The sequence below is a fragment of the Pseudopodoces humilis genome, chromosome 32, assembly GCF_049639895.1.
Source record: "Pseudopodoces humilis isolate 2021_Gansu_Grassland_sample_001 chromosome 32, ASM4963989v1, whole genome shotgun sequence".
Taxonomy (NCBI): domain Eukaryota; kingdom Metazoa; phylum Chordata; class Aves; order Passeriformes; family Paridae; genus Pseudopodoces; species Pseudopodoces humilis.
The window spans coordinates 1985729-2006452 of NC_142231.1; the positions used below are offsets into that span (position 1 = coordinate 1985729).

Genomic DNA, 20724 nt, shown 5'->3' on the forward strand with positions numbered 1-20724 from the left:
TGGAAGGGGCTGAGGAGGGGCTGGAGGGGGGATAGAGGGTCTCAGCTCTAAATTGTCCCATTTTGAGGGAACAGAGAGCTCCCATTCCTCTTCATCCTCTCTCCTGGGGTCCAGGTGGAGCCTGGGCTGTGTTTCCATTGTTCCTTCCTCTCTCCTGGGTGCATGGAAACCACTTCACCCTTCAAAAGGGACAATTGTTTCCCATGTCGGGCTGCCTGTGGCACAAGAGCACATGTCCCTGTCCCCCTGTGCCCGCAGGCTGTATTTCACCCCCAGACCCTGTCACAGCAGTGAAAATTCCCTGATTCCCTCAGTGCCCCTTCCCCTGGGTGTGCCCTGGGCTGGGGGATCCCCATTCCGCTCCTGCCCATGGGCTTGGATCAATAACATTGATCAATAATCTGCCCAGGGGGTGCCTCCAGACCCTGCTGTGCCTCCCTGGGGCTGCAGCGGCCCCGAGGGGACAAGAGCGGGACACAGGAGCCGTGTTCTCTCCATGCCCTGTCCAGTGTGGGATTCCTCCCTCCTGCTTTCCATCCGAGCCCGGCCCAGGCCGTCCCCTCGTGTTCCTCTGCAGCCTCCAGCCCCCCGCAGCACCCCCAGGACATTTGGGAGCTGTTCCCATGGTCGGTTCTGAGGCAGCAGCAGAGAGGCTGCAGCAAAGGCTCCTCAGAGTCTCCCTCCCTTTTCAAATCCCAGTCCTGAGCTTCAGCAGCACTGGGGCAGCTGCTTCCCAGCTGTGGGGTGGGACTCTGTCCCTGCGTCCTCCCCAAACCTGGATCATCCCTGTTCCTGGATCCCCACATCCTCCCTAACCCTGGATTATCCCTTTCCCTGAATCCCCACATCCTCCCCATCCGTGCACCCTCCTCATTCCTGACCCTAAGCCTTCACCCTCCTGGGTGCCGTGTCTGTCCATTGTCCCCATCCCATCCCTGCATCCTCCCCATCCCATCCCTGCATCCTCCCCATCCCATCCCTGCATCCTCCCCATCCCATCCCTGCATCCTCCCCATCCCATCCTATCCCATCCCTGCATCCTCCCCATCCCATCCCTGCATCCTCCCCATCCCAACCCTGCATCCTCCCCATCCCATCCCATCCCATCCCTGCATCCTCTCCATCCCTAAGCCCATCCCCGCATCCCCCCCATCCTGAACCTGTCTCTATCCTCCCCATCCCATCCCATCGCTGCCTTTCCCGGCTCCCCTGTGCCGCGGGCTGGGAATGGTACAGCCCTGCCTGCAGCGCCCGCTGCTCCGGGGACGTTGCTGGAAGGTGAAGGCTGCGGCTGCGGGGGCTGCGGCGGCCGCATCCAGCCCCGACACTTGCCAGGAGAAGGGCTGGAAGGGACCCTGCACCCAGCTCCATCCCGAGCCCTCCCGCGGCAGGAGCCATGACCCAGGGAAAGGTAGGAGGAGGCCGGAGCGGGCAGGATGAGCCCGTCCCTGTTGCATAACGGCGGGTTCGGAGGAGGAAAGAGGGGTGGAGGAAAGGGATTGAAGGAATAAAACGATGGTGGAGGGGGGAGCTGGGTACCCGTGCAGGAACCCTGCCATGGGGGAGGAAGGGGCTAGGGGGTGGAAGAAGCTGGGGGGCTGGTTTTGGGGTTGGGGGCTGGTTTAGGGGTGATTTGGGATTAGAGGCTGGTTTGGGGTTGTTTTTGGGGTTTGGGGGCTGGTTTAGGGGTGATGGATGCCCAGCTCAAACCCAGTGGGACCTGTGGCCGTATTTCCCCCTGCCCCTCCCATCCTGGATGCCGGGGGGCTCCGTGAGGTGTTTGTGCTGTCCCATCCCTGTCCCCACCTGGCAGTGCCCGGAACTTCCCCGAGCACCTCCTGCCCGACACAGGGGCTCGGGATTTTGGGGATTTTGGGGTTCTTCAATGCTCTCAGACCGGGGAGGGGGGGTTGTGTATCCTCTGCCAGCTCATGCACCATTGCCATGGCAACGCTCTGGATGCAGCTCCATCCCTCTTGATCTCCTTGCTTATCTGGGGGGGGTGGGGGGGTGGGGAGGGGGCTTGCATGATCTCGGCCCCCTAAACAGAAGGGACAGGGAAGGACAGTCCCTGGGGGCTGGCAGGGGAGGTGGCACAGCGGGATCTGCCCGTGGGACACATCGCAGCCTGGCCTCTCCTGTGCTTTCAGGGCCTGTGACCCCTTCAATTGAAGCCCTTCTCACTGGGCTCAGTAAATGACTGCTTGGTTTGGGGTTCACTGTGATTCCAGCCCCGCATCCCGGGGATCTGGGGGATGCCATTCCTGGGGTTGAGCTGGCTCCATGGGCAGCAGAGGAGCCCAGGCTGACAGCTTATCCCAGGCTGATTTGGAAGGTTAAAGGGATCATGTTCCCAAGGAGAGGCGAGTGCTCAGGTGGCCCCAGGCTGGCTCCTTGCTGCTATCCCAAGTCCTCTGAATGCTGGGAAGCAGCAGACCTGAGCCTCCACACGGGCAGAGAGGAAAGAGAAAATTCTGGAGGGACAAACCAGAGCATTCCTGGGAGCAAGCCCTCAAAATGGGTGTAAACGGGAATGAAGAGTTCAAGGTTTTCTGCCCAGGAACTAAAAGCTCTTTTTAAGGAGCAATGTAGGAAATTTGATGAGAAGCAGAGAATTCCTTGGATGTTTTTGGTGTCACGTTGAGCCTGAGGCACTGCGGGGGCTCTGTGTCTCCTCTTAGACCTCCCTGCCTGGAACTTCTCATCCCAATTAACACCTCAGGGGCTTTCCCTTCTCCCCTCAGTCATGGATGCCCCTTCCCAGGGGTGCAGGGATGGGCCCATGTCCAGTCCCCAGGAATGGCTGGGTCTCCCAGTTCCTGACCCCTTCTCCAGAACCTGTCCGTGCCAGGTTCTCATTCAGGGTGTTTTCTGGGCTGGTTTTATTCAGATCTCTCTCTTTTTGCCCCTTTCTGTGCAGCTCTCCGTGACCAGCAAACCCCCCAGCTCTGAGGGCCAGGGAGACAAGAAGGACAATGCCACAGCCCCCCCGGCTCCCCCGTCCTATGAGGAGGCGACAGCAGGAGAAGGGATGAAATCCGGGCCTTTCCCTGCCCCGCCGGCAGCCCCGCTCCACCCCAGCTGGGCTTACGTGGATCCCAGTAAGTCCTGCCATGGCTGTACTGGGGAGAGGGGGCAGAGATCCCCCCCAGGATTGGAGAGGAGAGGGGGAACCGGCATAAGAGGGGGATCAGGTGGTGCCCAATGTGGCCCAGGGCAGAGCTGCAGCCGTGAGCTGTGAGCCTCTGTCTGCACAGGAGAGTATTTATCAATGTATAAAAATCTCCATCTACCCATGAGCATCTCCATCTACACATCAAAGTCTCCATCTGCAGATAAAAGTTCATATCTGTAAATAAAAGCCACTCCAGCCATCCCAGAAGCCTCACCCCTTTCCAGATGTGGGAGTCAACTCCTTCCCAGTCCCATGGTGGGAGAAATCCCCACTACCAGCTCACTGCCCTGGGTGATCCCAGCTCCCAGGGCTGGAGAGAAAGTCCCGGAGCAGCTGCAGGGATCCCCCCACCCCCTCCTGCAACTTCAGCTCAGCCCCAGCTCTCAGAGCAGCTGAGGTGGCACAATTGGTGTCACAATCGGTGTCACAGCCCTGAGTGTAGCTGTTGGCGGCTGGTGGCAGAGCCAGGGAGGCTGGGACATGACTGGAGCCAAAGGCTGGATTGTTCCAGCATCCCTGTGGCCATTCCTGGGCAAACCAACAGCTTTTCCAACACCCAGAAGCTCCCTGAAGCTTCTGCGGGGCTGTAGCACAGGACAATGCCCCAGCTATGCCCAGGGAATGGCTTCAGGCTTCCAAGTGGGGCTGGATCAGAATGGGAAGTGACCCTGGGGGTGGCTAAGTGCTCACTCAGCACAGTTCCAGCTAGAGAAAACGCTGGAAGGATGGGATTTAGGGACTCCTGAGCCCCTGCCCTGCTCCATCCTTTGCTGTCTGTTCATCCAGCTGCAGGGATGGGATGCTTGGGGAAGGAGTGAAAACATAAACTGGTATGTCTGTGCAATATTCCAATGGTTTCTCAGCCTTTTCCCTAAGGAACAGAGGGGATAAATCCCCCCCAGGTGGCTCTGGGGATCATCTGGACTTTTCTGCTGTTGTGATGAATTAAGGTGGGTGAGGCCCAAATGGGGTGGGATAGGGTATTTTGGGTTTAGGGGGTGGGATGGGGTATTTGGGGTCTCCAGGTGAGAAACCCACTCCATGGGATGTCTCACACTTTACTGGGAGCACCTGGAGAGAAGGGCTGTGGATTTGGGGTTGTTTCTGTGCCAATGAACTGTCCTGCTCTGGCCTTGGGTGGGGGGACAGCTGTGGGGACACCAGGAGGGAGGAGGATAAAGCCCTCAGGATGCTGGGGACACTGCCAGGGAGGGAGGAGGCTAAAACCCTTCAGTTCCTCGGAGGGCCTGAGGTGCCAGCTGGGTGTTTAGGTGTTAATTGTGTGTTTAGGGGCTGGCACTGCTTTGGTGCAGGAGGCTTGGAAGTGTCCCAGGGATTCTGGAGGCCCCAGGTACTGTGGGCTGGATGAGGGATCCAGGAGAACACACAGAAGGTTCAGCTCCAGTGGGGCAGGGAGGAAGGACCAAAGGATTTATTGACAACAGAACAGAACCAAGGACTTATTTCCTGATGGGTGCACCTAAGTGAGGCTCCTTCATTTCAAATGAGCAACTTTTGACCAGGAAAACAGGAGAAATTCAGGATCAGGACCTTGAGTTTGGTTTTCCTGGTGTCTGCTCTGAGATTGAGAGGGTTCTTCCTGAAGGATTTGGGTATCCTTGAGCTTCAGGAGGAGGGGAAGTGTCTGTGGACCAGGCAGGGACAGGAATGAAATGCAGGAAAATGACACAAAAATCCTTCTGTGGAAACCCAGCAGGGAGAACTTCAGTGACACAGGAGGGGACATCAGCAAGGGAAGCTGAGAGGGCACAGAATGATCATGGAATCATGGAATGGTTTGGGTGGGAAGGGTCCTTAAAGCTCATCCTGTCCCACACCCTGCCATGGGCAGGGACACCTTCCACTATCCCAGGCTGCTCCAAGCCCATCCAACCTGGCCTTGGGCACTTCCTGGGATGGGGTAGGGAAAAGCAGCAACAGGAGTTCCTGTTTTGGCAAAGCAGAGATGACTTGTGTGGTGATGTGGGAGAAGATTTTTCTCACTGGTGGCGCTGGAGCTGTTTCTACCTTTTGCTCGGTGTTTAACTGTTCCCTGAGTCCCTGTGTGGAAATAGGATTGAGGGATGGAGCTCAGGGAGCTGCCAGGAGCTGCTCTCAGAGCAGGGACATTGTTGACAAAAGCCACGATGCAAACACGGCTCAGGAGAGGGAATTCCCGCTGGGAATGCTGAGTCATGGCTGCTCTGGGGATGCTTTAATATCCAGTGAAGGGAAATCAAGGGATGATCCCAGCCCTCCAATTGCTGTGGAAGATTTGGTGTTTCCTCAGACAAGGATTAAGATTGGTGTTAGGATGGTTTGTGGGAACGTTCACTCTGTTCCCAGGGATGGTCCTAAGGAACCTCAGGAGTGAGAAGGGAGCAGAGGAACACCTGGGAATTTGGGGCACCTGAGCTGGGATTGCTCCCTGGGGTCAGGTTCTGGCAGCTGGGGGGGAATTGGGGTGGGAGCTGCTCTCTTTGGCCTCTCTGCAGGCACCAGCCCAAGCTACGGCAGCGGGGGGTACCCGGGGGACACGGAGCTGCTCACGACCTTCAGCTGGGACGACCAGAACGTGCGCAGGGTGTTCATCAGGAAGGTGAGGGAGGAACACGTCCCTTGTCCTCCAGGCTGGCAGAGCTGGAGCCCCCAGCCCTTGGAGGGGCTGGATTCTGGGATCCATGGATCACCTCTCCCTGCAGGTTTATGCCATCCTGATGGTCCAGCTCCTGGTCACTGTTGTCATCGTGGCTTTCTTCACCTTCTGGTAGGTTCTGGGTGTGTCCTGAGCCACCTGGGACCCAGGCCCTGGGCAGGTTCCTGGGGGTTGTGTCACACCTGGAATTTTTTTCTGAGTATTCCAATTGAAAAGCAAAGCTGAGGGAACACTCAGAGGTCACTCAGTCCTTTTGCTTCCATTCCCACCCACGCTCGGGGTTGGATCATCCATCCTGGGTGATGCCCTGGGCTGATGCTCTTGGGCAGTAACTGCTGGGTTTTCCCTGTGGGAGTTACCAGATCCCAGCTCCAGGGGCTGGGTTCCCTCCCCTGCTCATCCCCCTCTCCAGCTCGGATGACCGAGCGCTCCGGGTGTGTGTGGCTCATGTTGCCTCCAGAATAAATAATGGATCACTGCCAGCCTGAGGATTTGGGCTCCCTAATCCCCTGTGGGAGCCATTCCCGGCCAGATCTGGTGTGGAACTGGGGGACCAGCACTGCCCTTCCCACCTGGCAGCTGGAATTCCTCTCCACAGGCTTAGGCTGCTGAGGGGGTTCACCCAGGGCTGGGTTTTTAATCCCCATGCTAGGGCTGTTCCTGGGGTTCAGTGAGCAGGGATTTGTGAGGGATTGCATTTTTCCTGCTCAGGATCTTTCCTTCTGTCTTGCAGTGAACCGGTCAAGGGCTACATCCAGACCCACTCTGCCTGGTACTGGGCTTCCTAGTGAGTATCCCTGGCTTTTCCTGCAGCCTTGTGTGCTTCAGACAGACTGGATGGGGCTGTGGGGATGTGGGAAGGGTCTCCAACACTTCCCAAACACTTCCCTGTCCTGCATGTGAAGAATAACTCCAAAGCATCTGGGGGCAACTGGGGAAGGTCATGGAATCATGGAATGTGTTGGGTTGGGAGGGACCTTAAAGCTCACCCCATGCCACCCCTGCCATGGACAGGGACATCTCCCACTGCCCCAGGCTGCTCCAAGCCCTGTCCAACCCAGCCTTGGGCACTGCCAGGGATGGGGCAGCCACAGCTGCTCTGGACAAACAATCCATGGGTGATCGTGAGGTGAGCAGATGGAAAATCTCACCTGAATGAGCAAGAGACGTGAGAGAGGCAAACTCTGAATGCTTTTCCAAAAATGGCTCTAGAAACCAGGCTGGAAGCAAATACCTGAGTATTTCCTAGGGAAAACAGGAGAAAACTGGGGAGTTTCCAGGGGAACAGTGTAGAAGTTCCCACGTGAGACCTGGAAGGATGTTCAGGGTACCTTAGAGGCTTGATTTTGGGAATATGCCCTGGGAAGCTCCAAGGATCTCCTTGCAGAGCATCCAGGAGAACACTGTAGAACCCCATATGTGACACCTGGAAGGATGTTCAGGATACCAAATTCAGGGGGATGAATTTTGAGATTTTCCCCTTGGAAGCCAGGTGGTTGCTGGGGTTTCCATTACATAATATCCAGTGGATTTGGGGTGTTGGGATGTTCCTGGCCATGTCTGAGTGGGACTGTAACTCCTGGGGTGCCATCCCAAAGCTCTGAAGTTGGGATGCCATTCCTTGGCCCCCCAGACCAGCCTAGAATGGAGCTTCCATGTGCTGGGATCTTCTGGATCTATGGTTTCTGGGCTGCTGGCGGGGTCAGTGCTGCCCATTAAGTGTGAGGTGAACTCAGCTTCAATCAGTTCATGCCCAAACCAGGAGATGAGATACCGGCTTATATCACCTGGGAAAAGCCTTCAAACAGCAGGAATGGGAGCATCTGGCAGCTCCGTGGCACCAGGAGGGAACCAAAGGTGCTCCAGAGGGCAGCTGGGGTTGGAGAGGCAGTGTCACCTCACAGGGGACAGGGAGAGGAGGCTCAGCCGTGCTCAGGTCCCCACCTTGGCCTCTGGGGTTACCTTTTCCAGCTCCCTGCCCAGATGGAGTTTATTCCCTCCTATTTTCCAGTGGGAACACCCATGGGGCAGCTGAGGGGGGCTCTGCCCTGGAGGAAATTCCCCCTGGTCGTTGTCCCCCTGTGCTCAGGTGAGACCCCACCTGCAGAACTGCTCCAGCCCTGGGGCCCAGCACAAGAAGGATGAGGAGCTGCTGGAGCCAGTCCAGAGGAGGCCACGGAGCTGCTCCAAGGGCAGGAGCCCCTCTGGAACCAGGCTGGGACAGCTGGGGGTGTTCACCTGGAAAGAAGAAGGGAAAGAAGACCTTGGAGCCCCTTCCAGGGCCTGAAGGGGCTCCAGGAGAGCTGGAGAGGGACTTGGGACAAGGGATGGAAGGGCAGGACACAGGGAATGGCTTCTCGGTGCCGGAGGGCAGGGATGGATGGGATATTGGGAAGGAATTCCTGGCTGTGAGGGTGGGCAGGCCCTGGAATGGATTTCCCAGAGCAGCTGTGGCCCCATCCCTGGAAGTGTCCAAGACCAGGCTGGACAGGGTTTGGAGCAGCCTGGGACAGTGGGAGGTGTCCCTGCCCTGGGGTGGGATGGGATGGATTTTAAGGTCCCTTCTCACCCAGGCCATTCCGTGACTTTGTTTTTTCACTACCCAGTGACCCAAGTCCTTCCCTCCATTCCACTCTCTCCAAATGTTTTTCCTGCTCCATGCCTGGATCTCCTTCCTAACCAGAGGCCTCTGTAAAATAAACCAGGATGTTTTCTGACTGCTGTGGTGGCACCTCAGCAGGAATAAATCCAGAGCAGACAGGGGATGGACAACTCCACTGGCTCTGTGCTCCCGACAGTCTCTTTCCAGCTGCTCAGCCGTGTCCAGTCTGGCTTTCCTGGTTTCCCAGTGGGAGATCTGGGCCTGGCTTTATCTCTGTGCCCTGCTCATGGCCCTGGGCTCTGCCATCACCTGCCTGCCTTGGCCAAGGGTCAGCGGCTATCGGGCGCCATCGGCACATCCGGAACCGCTGCTCCAGCTGCCGGGGAAAGCAGGGGAGCGGCTTCCAGAGCCTGGAAAAACACCCAGCTTCAGGCAGGAGAGCCTCCCTCAGCTCTAGGGCTACTGTGCTTTGAGAAGGCTCGAATCCTGGGAGACAAAAACTTCCTGACCTGGGCGGGGCATTTGGCTCTGCTGAGCCAGGAGGATCCTCCTGCCCTGGGCTTATCCCTGATCACTTTTCTGAATGGCTCCTCCTGCCCTGAGCCCTTCCCAGAGCAGCTCCTCCTGTCCTGAGCTATTCCCTTAGCCCTTCCCTGCCCTGGGCTCTTCCTCAAGCATTCCTGCAGCAGAATCCTGGACTGGGTTAGGTTGGAGGGACCTTAAAGTCCATCCAGTGCTACCCCTGCCATGGGCAGGGACACCTCCCACTATCCCAGGTTACTTCAAGCCCTGTCCAGCCTGGCCTTGGGCACTTCCAGGGATGGAAAGTCCAAAACTTCCCATTCCTGGAGGGATGTACCATGGGAGCAGCCCCCTCCTCCAGCACAGCCCTTCCAGCCCTGCCTGACACTGGTCACTTTTCCAGCCCTTGGTTTAAGAACCTCCAGCTTTCCCACCACCAAGCTGGAAAGGCTTTGGAAATGAGGGGCAAAGCCTGGCATCTCCACGTGAGAAACTCACAGAATCATGGAATCTTGGAATCATGAAAGTTGGAAAAGCCCCTGGAGGTCATCAAGTTCAACCATCAACTCTCCACTCACCACTGGCCATGTCCCCCACTACCTTATCCACAAGATTTTGGACACTTCCAAGGATAGGATTCCACCACTGCCTGGGCAGCCCCTTCCAATGCCTGACCTCCCTTTCCATGAAGGAATGTTTCCTAAGAGCCAACGCAAATCTGGTTCCTGCCCTGTTTGTCATTAACACACTTTGGTGCTCTCCAGGATCTGAACCTGCCCTTGGCTCTGCTCTAAATCCAGCCCTCAGCTTTTCCAGGGATGTTTTGTCCCACGTTGGGGATGGCACATGCAGAGGAGGCCCCTGAGGGCAGGAAGGAACTTAGTGAGAGGGACCAGGGGTAGGAACCACCTTGATCCATGGCTGCCGGGTGTTTGCACTTCCAGCACCCCCATCCTGTGGGAATTCTCCCCTGCACCACCATCCCAGGCTGGTTTTCTCCCCCTGAACTCTCCCTCTCTCCTTGCAGTGCCGTTTTCTTTGTCACCTACCTGATCCTCGCCTGCTGCTCTGGGCCCAGGTAAAGGGATTGCTCTGGGATCTGGGACAGCCTGGGGAATGCAGCAGGAATGTTTTCCTCAGGTTTCCAGCCTTGTTATGGGACAGGGATGGAGCTGTGCCAGCACCGGGATGCAGCTGCTGTGTTTCCATGGGATCATGGAATGGTTTGGTTTGGAAAGAACCTTAAAGCCCATCCAGTGCCACCCCTGCCATGGATAGGGACATCTCCCACTATCCCAGGCTGCTCCAAGTCCCATCCGAGCTGGCCTTGGACACTTCCAGGGATGGGGCAGCCACAGCTGCTCTGGGAAACCTGTTCCAGATGCTGGAAACAGCTGTTCAGGCCTGAGACAGCCTTGGGTTGCAGCACCTCAGGAGTCCAACTGCAGCTGTGACTTTGCAGCAGAAACTGTCGTTTGCAGCTCTGGATTCTAGGTATTAAACATTCCAGAGGATGTTCCTGTCAGCCCCCAGTGGAGCAGGAATATCCTGGGACCTTTGTCCTGCTGGCCCAGGAGGACCCCAAATACCCTGTGTCTCCCAGCAGGGTGACTGTGCCCAGCACCACCCCTGGTACTTGTGCACCAGGCACTATTTACCAGCATGGACATTAATTGCCCAGCAGGGTCATTAATTACTCTCACAGGAACGAATTACCCTCATGGTCACTGATTCCCTGGCACAGCCCCTGTTTCCTTTGCAGGAGATACTTCCCATGGAATCTGATCCTGCTCAGCATCTTTGTGAGTAGCACATTTGGTCTGAGTGGGTCCTGGGGTCAGAGTGGCTCCAAGGACATGCATAGGGCTGCCATTCCTGGGGAAAAGTGGAAATTTCATCCTCTTCTTATCCTATGCTTGGGCTGAGGAGCTATGGTTGTGCTGGGATGGGAGAAGCTGGAAAAAAGGGAGCCTCTGTTTAAAAATTGCAAAAAATAATTGTGGAGTCTGCTGGGAACTGGGATTGGAGCTGGGGTGAGAACTGGGATGGGAACCAGGATGGGAACTGGGGTAGAAACTGGAGTGGTAATGGGTGGGAGCTGAGATGTGCTGGGATGGGAGCTGGAATGTGGGATGGGAGCGGGAATGTGGGATGGGAGCGGGAATGTTGGATGGGAGCGGGAATGTGGGATGGGAGCGGGAATGTTGGATGGGAGCTGGAATGTGGGATGGGAGCGGGAATGTTGGATGGGAGCGGGAATGTTGGATGGGAGCGGGAATGTTGGATGGGAGCTGGAATGTTGGATGGGAGCTGGAATGTTGGATGGGAGCGGGAATGTGGGATGGGAGCGGGAATGTGGGATGGGAGCGGGAATGTGGGATGGGAGCTGGAATGTTGGATGGGAGCGGGAATGTGGGATGGGAGCGGGAATGTGGGATGGGAGCGGGAATGTTGGATGGGAGCGGGAATGTGGGATGGGAGCTGGAATGTGGGATGGGAGCTGGAATGTTGGATGGGAGCGGGAATGTGGGATGGGAGCTGGAATGTGGGATGGGAGCGGGAATGTTGGATGGGAGCTGGAATGTGGGATGGGAGCGGGGTCCTGTGAGGGAGGGATGCAGGAGCAGCGGATGCTCCTGTGCCCTTTGCCCTCCCTCTGCCCACTCCTCTCGCTATCAGTCACTGGAGGGTTCCAAATGCTGCCAGAATTCCTTCTCCTGAGAGGCTTCCCTGCCCTTTTCTCTGGGACTGAGGGATTTCCTGTGGTGTCTCAGGATATGAGGGCACTAACCAGGCTCTGTTTCACCCCAGACCCTGTCCATGGCTTATCTCACTGCGATGCTCTCCAGGTGAGTTGGGAACTGTCCTGTGTCCTGTTCCTGAAAAAAATTCCCCATTTCCTGAGGTACCTGGGCCACCTGAGCTGTCTGGGGCTCCCAGCAGCCACACAAAGCTGGAGCTTCCCTGTGAAAACACTTTCTAAGGAAGTTTTCCAAGGCCTGTCCCTGTCCTGAGGGAGGCAGCACTGGGGGATTCCCTCATCCCAAATCCTGCCAGAGAGGCACGGAAGGCTGGGACAGGGCAGCACCTGCATGGGCTGGAGGGGACCACACAGTGATCCCACATTTCTCACTGGACATGTCCCAGGCAGGTGGGGCTGTAGTGAGCCAAGGAATTTTTTCCAGCAGTTTCAGGAATTTGTATCCCACAGCCTGTTGCCTCCTCCTTATTTGCACTGGGAAATCTGCTCCTGGCTCACGTGGATGCCTGGAGAGAGGGACATGATCCAGGGCGAGTGATGGATATACTGGGACAAAGAAATCTGCGGCCTCAGCAGCTCCAGGGGGAAAACTCCAGTGACCCCACACAAGTCCCCCCAGGGAGAGCAGGACTGGCTTTTCCAAGGGCTGAGCCTGGCACTGCAGCCAAAATCCTGCTGCAGCCTGGAAACCATTCCAGCCTGAGTCTGCAGCCTCTGTCCCTGCTGCAGTCCCTCCTTCCTGCCCTCTTCCAAAAGGCAGACTGGGCAGGAGCCCAGGGGCTGCTCCTTTGGTTTCCCCTCATGCTGTGGTGACTTTTGTCATCCTGGTTTTGGTACCTTCCAGTCAGGATCCTCCCCATTCCCTGTCTGTCCATGGACAGTGGGATTGGTGGATCTGGAGCCCACTGGCTCCAAGCTGCTCTGGGGCTCTGGGAGACCCTCCTGCCTTCCCTCCATCCTTCAAAACAGCAGGAAAACCCATCCAGGCTTTTTCTATCCTTCCTTTTTTAATATTAATGTGGAATATTGATAATTCCGCTGCTGTTTGTGCCTATAGGATTCATGCTTTCTTTGCCAAGCTCCTGCCTGTCTGAATCCCACCTTCCCATCCCTGTGGGAATGATCCAAATGTGGTTTTCCTGGTAATTTTGCAGTTACTACAACACCAAGTCAGTGCTGCTGTGCCTTGGGATCACTGCCCTGGTCTGTCTGTCCGTCACCATCTTCAGCTTCCAGAGCAAGGTGGGACTGTGGGAGCTTCCCTCGGGAAAGGGCACATCTGGGGCAGGACAGGGAGCTGGGGGGAGCTGGGAGTGTCTGGAGGGCTCTGGATCCAGGACCAACCCAAGGGACGCGGGGATGTCACGAGAAGGTTGGAGTAGATCAGGACACGTGTTAGGGAGGGGTGGGATGTAAATGGGGCTGGAAGATGCTAATATATGGGAATAAAATGAGATGTTTTTTGTGGATTGGGATGTGCCATAGGTGTAAATGGGACTGGAAGATGCTGACATGTGGAAATATTCTGGGTTTTTGGAGGATAGGGATGTGTTAAGGATGTCAGTGGGGCTGGAGAGGCTGTATGGTGGCAAAGTGGGAATTTTGGAGGGTTGGGCTGTGGGATACAGGACACAAAGGTGTGTGATGGATTTGGAATTCCTGGCACATGGCAGGAGCTGAGCCCTTCCCTGTGGCACTAATGGGGATTTGGGAAGCGTTGGCTCTGTGGCTGCTGGGATGGAGAGGCAGAAGCAGCTCCGAGCGAGTTGCAGTGGGACTCGGAGCTCCGGCTGCCCCGGATGCAGTCCCTGGAACGGAACATTCCTCCCTTCTGTCCGCAGTTCGACTTCACCTCGTACCAGGGCGTTCTCTTCGTGCTGCTCATGGTGCTGTTCCTGGGGGGACTGGTCCTGGCTGTCATCCTGCCCTACCAATACGTGAGTGACCAACTGGGCCAAACTGGGCACACTGGAAGGGGGGCCCAGCTCCCAAAAAATGTGTGGGAACCCCCATGGGGGGATGGAAGAGAAGGGGTCATTCCCTGGGATGGACCATGGGCTACTGCTCAAGGATGGAACTGGCCCAGGGTTGAGGATGTTTCCTGCTATTCCTGGCAGTGGAGTCATGGAATGATTTAGGTCAGGAGGGAGCTGAAAGCCCACACAATCCCACCCCTGCCACCTCCCACTGTCCCAGGCTGCTCCAGCCTGGCCTTGGACACTCCCAGTGATCCAGGGGCAGTCACAGCTGCTCTGGGAAATCCATTCCAGGGCCTCCCCAACCACACAGGGAGGAATTCTTTCCCAGTGTCCCATCCAACCCTGCCCTCAGGCAGTGGGAAGCCATTCCATGTCCTGTCCATCCATCCCTTGTCCCAAGTCCTTCTCCAGGTCTCCAGGAGCCCCTTTAGGCCCTGCAAGGGGCTCTGAGCTCTCCCTGGATCCTTCTCCTTTCCAGGTGAGCACCCCCAGCTCTCCTAGCCTGGCTCCAGCCCTCGGAGCAGCTCCATGGCCCCCTTTGGACCATTCCAACACATCTCTGCCCTTCCTGTGCTGCCCCCCTGGATGCAGATGGTGTCTCACCTGAGCACAGGTGCCTCTGCTCAGGCCTCAGTTTTCCCTCAGTAAGACCAGGGAAATGAGCACATTAAACTCTGTCCCAAGTCCAGGGCAGGACTTGGACTCAGGACTAACACTTGGCACCTGCAGAGCTCAGTTTCTCAGCAATCACCCTGAGGTCTGAGTGACCCTCAGGAGTCAAGTCCATGGGGACAGTGACACTCCTGTGTGTCCCCAAGGCCTGCCAACCCCTTGCACAGCTGCAGCCCCTTCCTTCGGCCTCTCCAGCCACTCCTGGCCCCAGCTGTGCCCAGGGGAAATTTTGGAACAGCTTCCAAGCATGCCGGAGCAGGGCTGGGCTGCATCCAAGGGTGTCTCACCCTGGGAGGCGTCACTCCCAGAGAGCCTGGCAGCCCCTGGGACACAGGGATGGATGAGGGAAGTGGGGTGGGGCCAGGCAGGTGCCATAAATCACCTGAGAGGCTACTGGGATCTCAAATCCCTCTCCATCCCAGCCAGCTCCTCTGCCCTGGGTCATTCCCTAAGGGAGACCTCCAGGAGATTCCCACTGTTCACAGCCCTGGAGTTGGTGCTGGACAAATCCAGCCTGGGGATTCCAAAGGTTTGGATTTTGGCTGTCTGGGCTTGAGCTTCTCCTCTTCCCTGTGGGAATGTGAGGCTGCAGCAGCTCCCAGTGCCAAAGCACAGCCATGAACTGGAGAGACAGCTCCTCCTTGAGATAAGCACAGTCGAAGGCAGCATGGGAATGAGCCTGGGAGGCAGGAGGTGACTCTGCAGAGGCAGCAGAAATCTCTGGAGCAGCATAGACAGTCCTGGCTTCATTGCACCCATCTCAGGTTGAACCAGTACCTTATCCTGGTTCCTCTGGGCCACAGCAGGGGCTGAACTTTGGTCCCAATTCCAGTGAAATTCCCCCTGTGACTCCCACAGATGAATATATTTAAATTGTGCTTGTTAATTAATCACAGAATCATGGAACATCCTAAGAAGGAAGGGACCCACCAGGGTCATCCAGTCCAACTTCTGTCCCTGCTCAGGACATCCCAACAATCCTACCTTGTGCCTGGGCATTGTCCAAACGCTCCTGGAGCTCTGGCAGCCCTGGGGAGCTGCTCCAGTGGGGGAAGAACCTTTTCCCAATATCCAACCCAAACCTCCCCTGACACAGGTCCAGCTGTTCCCTCAGGCAAATTAGAGCTGCGTCTGACTCTTGGAATATCTGGTGTTTCTTCCAGTGGGATCAGCCGTGTTTGGGTAAATAAATCCAAAGTGTTCCCATCAGGAGAGTTCCAGGATTGAGACACATGGTTGCCCCACCCCTGGAAGCGTCCAAGGCCAGGTTGGATGGGCTTGGAGCAGCCTGGGATAGTGGGAGGTGTCCCTGCCCCATGGCAGGGGTGGGACTGGATGGGCTTTAAGGTCCCTTCCAACCCAAACCATTCCATGATTTCCACAGGACAGTCACTGGGGCCCAGTGCTGTTTGGAATAACAAACACCTGATGGAGAAGTTGAGGAGCCAAATGGATACAAAGGCCTCAGAGAAGGAGGAACTGAGGCCCCGTGTCCTGTTTTGTGCCATAGAAACATTCCCAAAGAAACTGTTGAAGTTGGAAGTGCTGCAAATCAGGCCTGGGCTTTTAAAGCACTTTCCCAACTTTCCCTCTCCACCTGGAAGCCAAATACCTTGGGAGTGAAGTCCTGTGTGGTCCATTCTGTCCAGCTCTGACAGCTGTGTCCATGTGTCCCCTGACCATGTCCGTGTGTTCCCACCCGTGTCCGTTTCAATGTCCCCGTGTCCGTGTCCTTCAGGTGCCGTGGCTCCACGCGATCTACGCTCTGCTCGGGGCTGGGATCTTCACCATGGTGAGTGGCTGTTCCTGGGATCCAGCAGGGAAAACAGACGGTTGGGAAAGGAGCTTGGAGCCTTGCAGAGAGCTTGGGGCAGGGATTGGTCCCAGAGCAGCGATCCCAGTGGGAATGGATCCTGGCAGGGGAGGTGCTGCAGTCATACCGCTGCCAGTGCAGGGCATGGTGTGAGTCCCAAGCTGTGTGGGGTGAGCAATCCCAGCTGGATTGCTCTGCAGGGATTGTGGGGACAGGCCAAAGATGCCTCTGGAGAGGAGGAGGCAGAGCTGAGCTTGGCATAGCCCCAGAGCAAGGGGATCCAGGGATGAGGCCACATGGTGGAGTTGGGGCTGGCTGGGTGAGAGTGAGCCAAGGATTGGGAGTTTGGCTCACAGAGGTGCAGAAAGATAGGGAACGCTGAGGCTGGGGATTAAGAGGCATTAGGAAGGTTTACACAAGTGGGAAAAGCCTTGGATCCTCCAAGGAAAGGCTTGGTGGTCCCTCCGCAGACCAGAGCTCCAGAGCAAGTCCTGGCAGTGCTGTGCTGAGATTCAGCTGGGGGAGGTGTCTGGGGAGGTTCCCTGGAGCCTGGGACCTGGGGCTGCCCTGGGCTCCGAGGCAGTGCCCATTGGGCACGTTGGGCATCGGAGCAGTTTTATCACCCATAAAAGTCACTCCAAGGGAGCTCGGGGAGCTTGATGCTGATTCACAGCTCAAGATCCCTCTGTAAAATACAAGGAGGCTTCAACATCTGATAATTACCCCATAAACATCAGTCAGAGCCTTGGCCTGGCCCTGCCAGGGCAGCTCAGCTGGGATTTGTTCTGGGGGGATAAAACAGCATCTCCTGGAGGATGGTGCAGCCCTGGAGAGCTCTGGATGGCAGGAGGAGGAAAGGGAGGGAGGAGAAAATGGTGGATTGCAGTCATGCCTGGGATTTCTGGTGGTGCTGCTCCATGTCCTGTTGGGGCCAGGTCACCCTGTGACCACCTCGTTCCCTGGCAGGTGTTTCCCACCTGGGGAAAGTGTGGGAATAACAAGCTGTGGGCTCTGGGAGAGGAGGAGGGGGGAGAGCTGGCCTTGGGATGGAGGAAGCCTGAGGGAGGAGGGCCTGGAGTGGGAGTTACACTCGGGGTTTGATTATCAATAAGGGAAATGAGGGAAGGGGAAAGTCGCAGCTCATTCAGTGCCTTGTTCTGAACTCTTAAATTGTGGTTACAGCCCATAAAAAGGGGCTGCACTTTTGTCCTGGGTCCAGGGAGGCAGCAGGGACTTCTCCTGTCATTAGAACCCTTCTTACATCCCTGGGCCAAACCTCCCTGTCACTGTCACAGGGTTTCCTCCTTTCCCTTCCAGTTCCTGGCCCTGGACACGCAGATGCTGATGGGGAACCGCCGGTACTCGCTGAGCCCTGAGGAATACATCTTTGGAGCCCTCAATATCTACCTGGACATCATCTACATTTTCTCCTTCTTCCTGCAGTTCTTTGGCTCCAGCCAGGAGTGAGGGCAGCAGGGCAGGATCCTCCCTGTGCTGGCAAATGTGAGGGGTTAAATTGAAAAGCAGAGGTGAAAGGGTTCAAAACTGCCAATCTGACCCAATCCCTCCCTTTCTGGTCCATCCAATGCACCGAGGAGCCCCAGGCCCCTCCTGCAGTTTTGTACATTTGCTGTCAGGCCTTTGTGACCCAGAGAGCAAAGCAGGGCTTCAGTGTCATGTCCCTTCTGCTCCCCCCACTCCTGCCCAGCCCAAACCAGTCCTGAGACTCGGGGTAGGAGACCAGGACCTTCCTGGCCCCAGGAGCTGCTGGAGGTGCCCTCTGAGTCTTGCCCATCAGGGGTGAAAGTGCTGTGAAAAAAAAAACAATGAGGGCAGAGCAGGGAATTTGGTTCGATCCTGGCAGGAAAAGCAGCTGAGCCACGGGAAAAGCCGTGGGGAATCCTTGCATTGCCCTGTTTCCTACATTCCTTTGGAGCTTGGTGGCCTCTGCACTATTCCTGGTGGCTCCCGCTGTTGGAACCGTGAAGTGTGGGATCACATAGCTGGATTTCAGTGCTCCAGGTACAGGGAAACTGTTTGTTCAGGACATGCAGCTCTCTGAGGTCATCCCTGGTGCCACTGCAGGAAGTATTCCCCTGGATCCCTTGCATCCAGCTGTGGAGCTGAGCCCCTTCCTTTCCCTTTCCCTTTCCCTTTCCCTTTCCCTTTCCCTTTCCCTTTCCCTTTCCCTTTCCCTTTCCCTTTCCCTTTCCCTTTCCCTTTCCCTTTCCCTTTCCCTTTCCCTTTCCCTTTCCCTTTCCCTTTCCCTTTCCCTTTCCCTTTCCCTTTCCCTTTCCCTTTCCCTTTCCCTTTCCCCACGGGAATGTGCTGGTTCTCTTTGGAGTGTGGCTCCTCACCAGAGGGGCTGGGATCCCAGGGAAGGAATATTGCCAGGAAACGGCAGAGAAGAGATGGAGGAGGCTGAGTTTCCATGCTGAGAAATGCCATTCCATGTGGGAAATGGGCTGGCATCCTGTGACCCACCCTAAGGATCTGACACCTTCACAGAATTGTCTTGGCTGCTCCAAATTAGTGTTCCTAAGGGGTCGTTCCCAGGGACTGAGGCCATTGGAACACCAATGTTCCCTCTCCCCGGCTGTTTTTCACTTCTCCTCTCCCGAACAGGGATGTCAGCATGGGCTCTGGATGTGCTCAGGTAACTTTCCACCGTGGCCATGCTCACATTCCCTGTTTGGGGCTCAGCTGGCTGATCTGGGACTGTAAAGCTCCCCAGGGAGATAAGGGGCCTTTTGCTCTCATTCCAAGAGTGATCCTTCCTGTAGATAGGACCTCGTATCTCCCATCTCGCTGGGAATGCTGGGCGAGTGCGTCACAGAGCTGCCTCCAGCAATCCCTGCCGGAGAGAGGCTCTGCCAGAACGCTGGGACGGCACATTCCTGCTCCTTCTGCCCTGAGTTTTACCCCGCACATGCCCTGTCCTCCTGCCACACGTGTCCAAGATCCAGGGAAAGTTATTGTGCAGGGAATGGAAATGCCCCAGCCCATCTGTGGCTGTGCTGATGAGCACAAGTGATGCCTTCCCCTTACTTTCATCCCCAAAACACTCCCAAAAAACCCCAACCAGACAAAAAACCCCAACCAGACCAAAAAACCCCAACCAGACCAAAAACCCCAACAAGACAAAAAACCCCAACAAGACAAAAAACCCCAACCAGACCAAAAACCCCAACCAGACAAAAAACCCCAACAAGACAAAAAACCCCAACCAGACCAAAAACCCCAACCAGACAAAAAACCCCAACCAGACCAAAAAACCCAAACCAGACCAAAAACCCCAACCAGATCAAAAAAACCCAACCAGACAAATACCCCAACAAGACAAAAAACCCCAACCAGACCAAAAACCCCAACCAGACAAAAGAACCCCAACCAGACCAAAAAACTCCAATCAGACCAAAAAACCCCCACCAAAGACAAATTCGTTGTAGGGATGAAGGACACCATGAGGTGATGCCAGCAGGAAGTTAATGCCCTGCTGGTTCCTGCTGAGGAGAACCAAATCCTTGGACTGCTGAGCAGGCAGGACTGGGAATGGTGTGGGAGGCACACTAAAAGTGGATGAAATGAGAGTTTCAAGAGGGAATTTCCTGGCCCTCAGCAGACTGGCTGGGAAGCCTTTCCTTGCTCACAGCTGTTTTGTGCAGGGATTTGTGCTTTCCAGGCTTGGAGGGAGGAGTGTGGAGCCCCATGATGAGCTCTGGCTCTGAAATAGTCCCAAAACTCCTCCAAAATGCCCTGCTGGGGGCTGGGGAGGAGCACATGGAACCTGCAGCCCGCTCTGGAATTGCTCTTTTTCCTTCTGGTGTGGAGTAACTTTCTTGCTGCTGCATCCTGGCTTTTCTGCTGCTGCATCCTAGCTTTCTGCTGATATATCCTGGCTTTCTGCTGATATATCCTGGCTTTCTGCTGATATACCCTGGCTTTTCTGCTCCTGTTGGGAACACCTGGCATGACCCCACTCCAGGCACCTGGGTGGGGGGAACTTGCTGCCCCCCTTTGTCCCTTGCATGTGTCCTGGTCTATTTTCCACACTGATCCCATCCCAGCCAGCTCTGATGGATACTGAGCACTGTACCTCTCAGGGAGCTGGAGTTCCTCGGGAGGCTGAGGAAAGCAGGGGCTGGGGTGGGATATGGAGGGCTGCCCTCCACCCAAAGTCCTCACCCAGCTCCGTATCCAAATCCTTTGGATTCCTATGATTTCACTGTAAATAGGATTTTGTATCTTCTCTGACTATTGCTAATAAATGATTGCAAAACTGTTTCTGTGCCTGTTCCAGCTCTGGTTGTGCAGGTGCTGCTTCATCCCTTAAAATATAAAGAAGATCCTGGCATGGTCCAAAGGTTTAATGGAGCCCAGGTCACCTCTTCTCTGGTTATGAGTGAGGAAAACATCCCCCACAGAGCAATGAAAAGCCAAAGGGCTCCTGGAATGAGGGATTTGCTCCCTTTCCCACTTGGTTTATGTGACAACAGGATTCAAAAATCAGTGAATTGAAAAATCAGGGATAAGTTGTGAGAGGG

At 56.0% G+C, this 20724-nt stretch overlaps 1 protein-coding gene across 1 annotated transcript; it reads left to right on the forward strand.

The window, feature by feature from the left end:
- Positions 1-1117: 1117 nt before the first annotated feature.
- FAIM2 (Fas apoptotic inhibitory molecule 2) lies at positions 1118-19359 on the forward strand. Its single transcript, XM_005532006.3, has 12 exons — positions 1118-1411; positions 2921-3101; positions 5671-5774; positions 5878-5942; positions 6565-6618; positions 9983-10033; positions 10718-10757; positions 11767-11804; positions 12871-12958; positions 13558-13653; positions 16106-16159; positions 17498-19359. Exons 1-12 carry the CDS (start codon positions 1397-1399, stop codon positions 17645-17647), a joined length of 936 nt encoding a protein of 311 aa, XP_005532063.1. The 5' UTR covers positions 1118-1396; the 3' UTR covers positions 17648-19359.
- The last annotated feature ends 1365 nt before the right edge of the window (positions 19360-20724 follow it).

Excerpts from the sequence above, each read along its gene's own strand:
- FAIM2 (XM_005532006.3), top strand. Across the intron at positions 5,943-6,564 it reads GTGGCTTTCTTCACCTTCTG|TGAACCGGTCAAGGGCTACA; the intron begins GTAGGTTCTGGG and ends TCTGTCTTGCAG. Across the intron at positions 10,034-10,717 it reads GCCTGCTGCTCTGGGCCCAG|GAGATACTTCCCATGGAATC; the intron begins GTAAAGGGATTG and ends TTTCCTTTGCAG.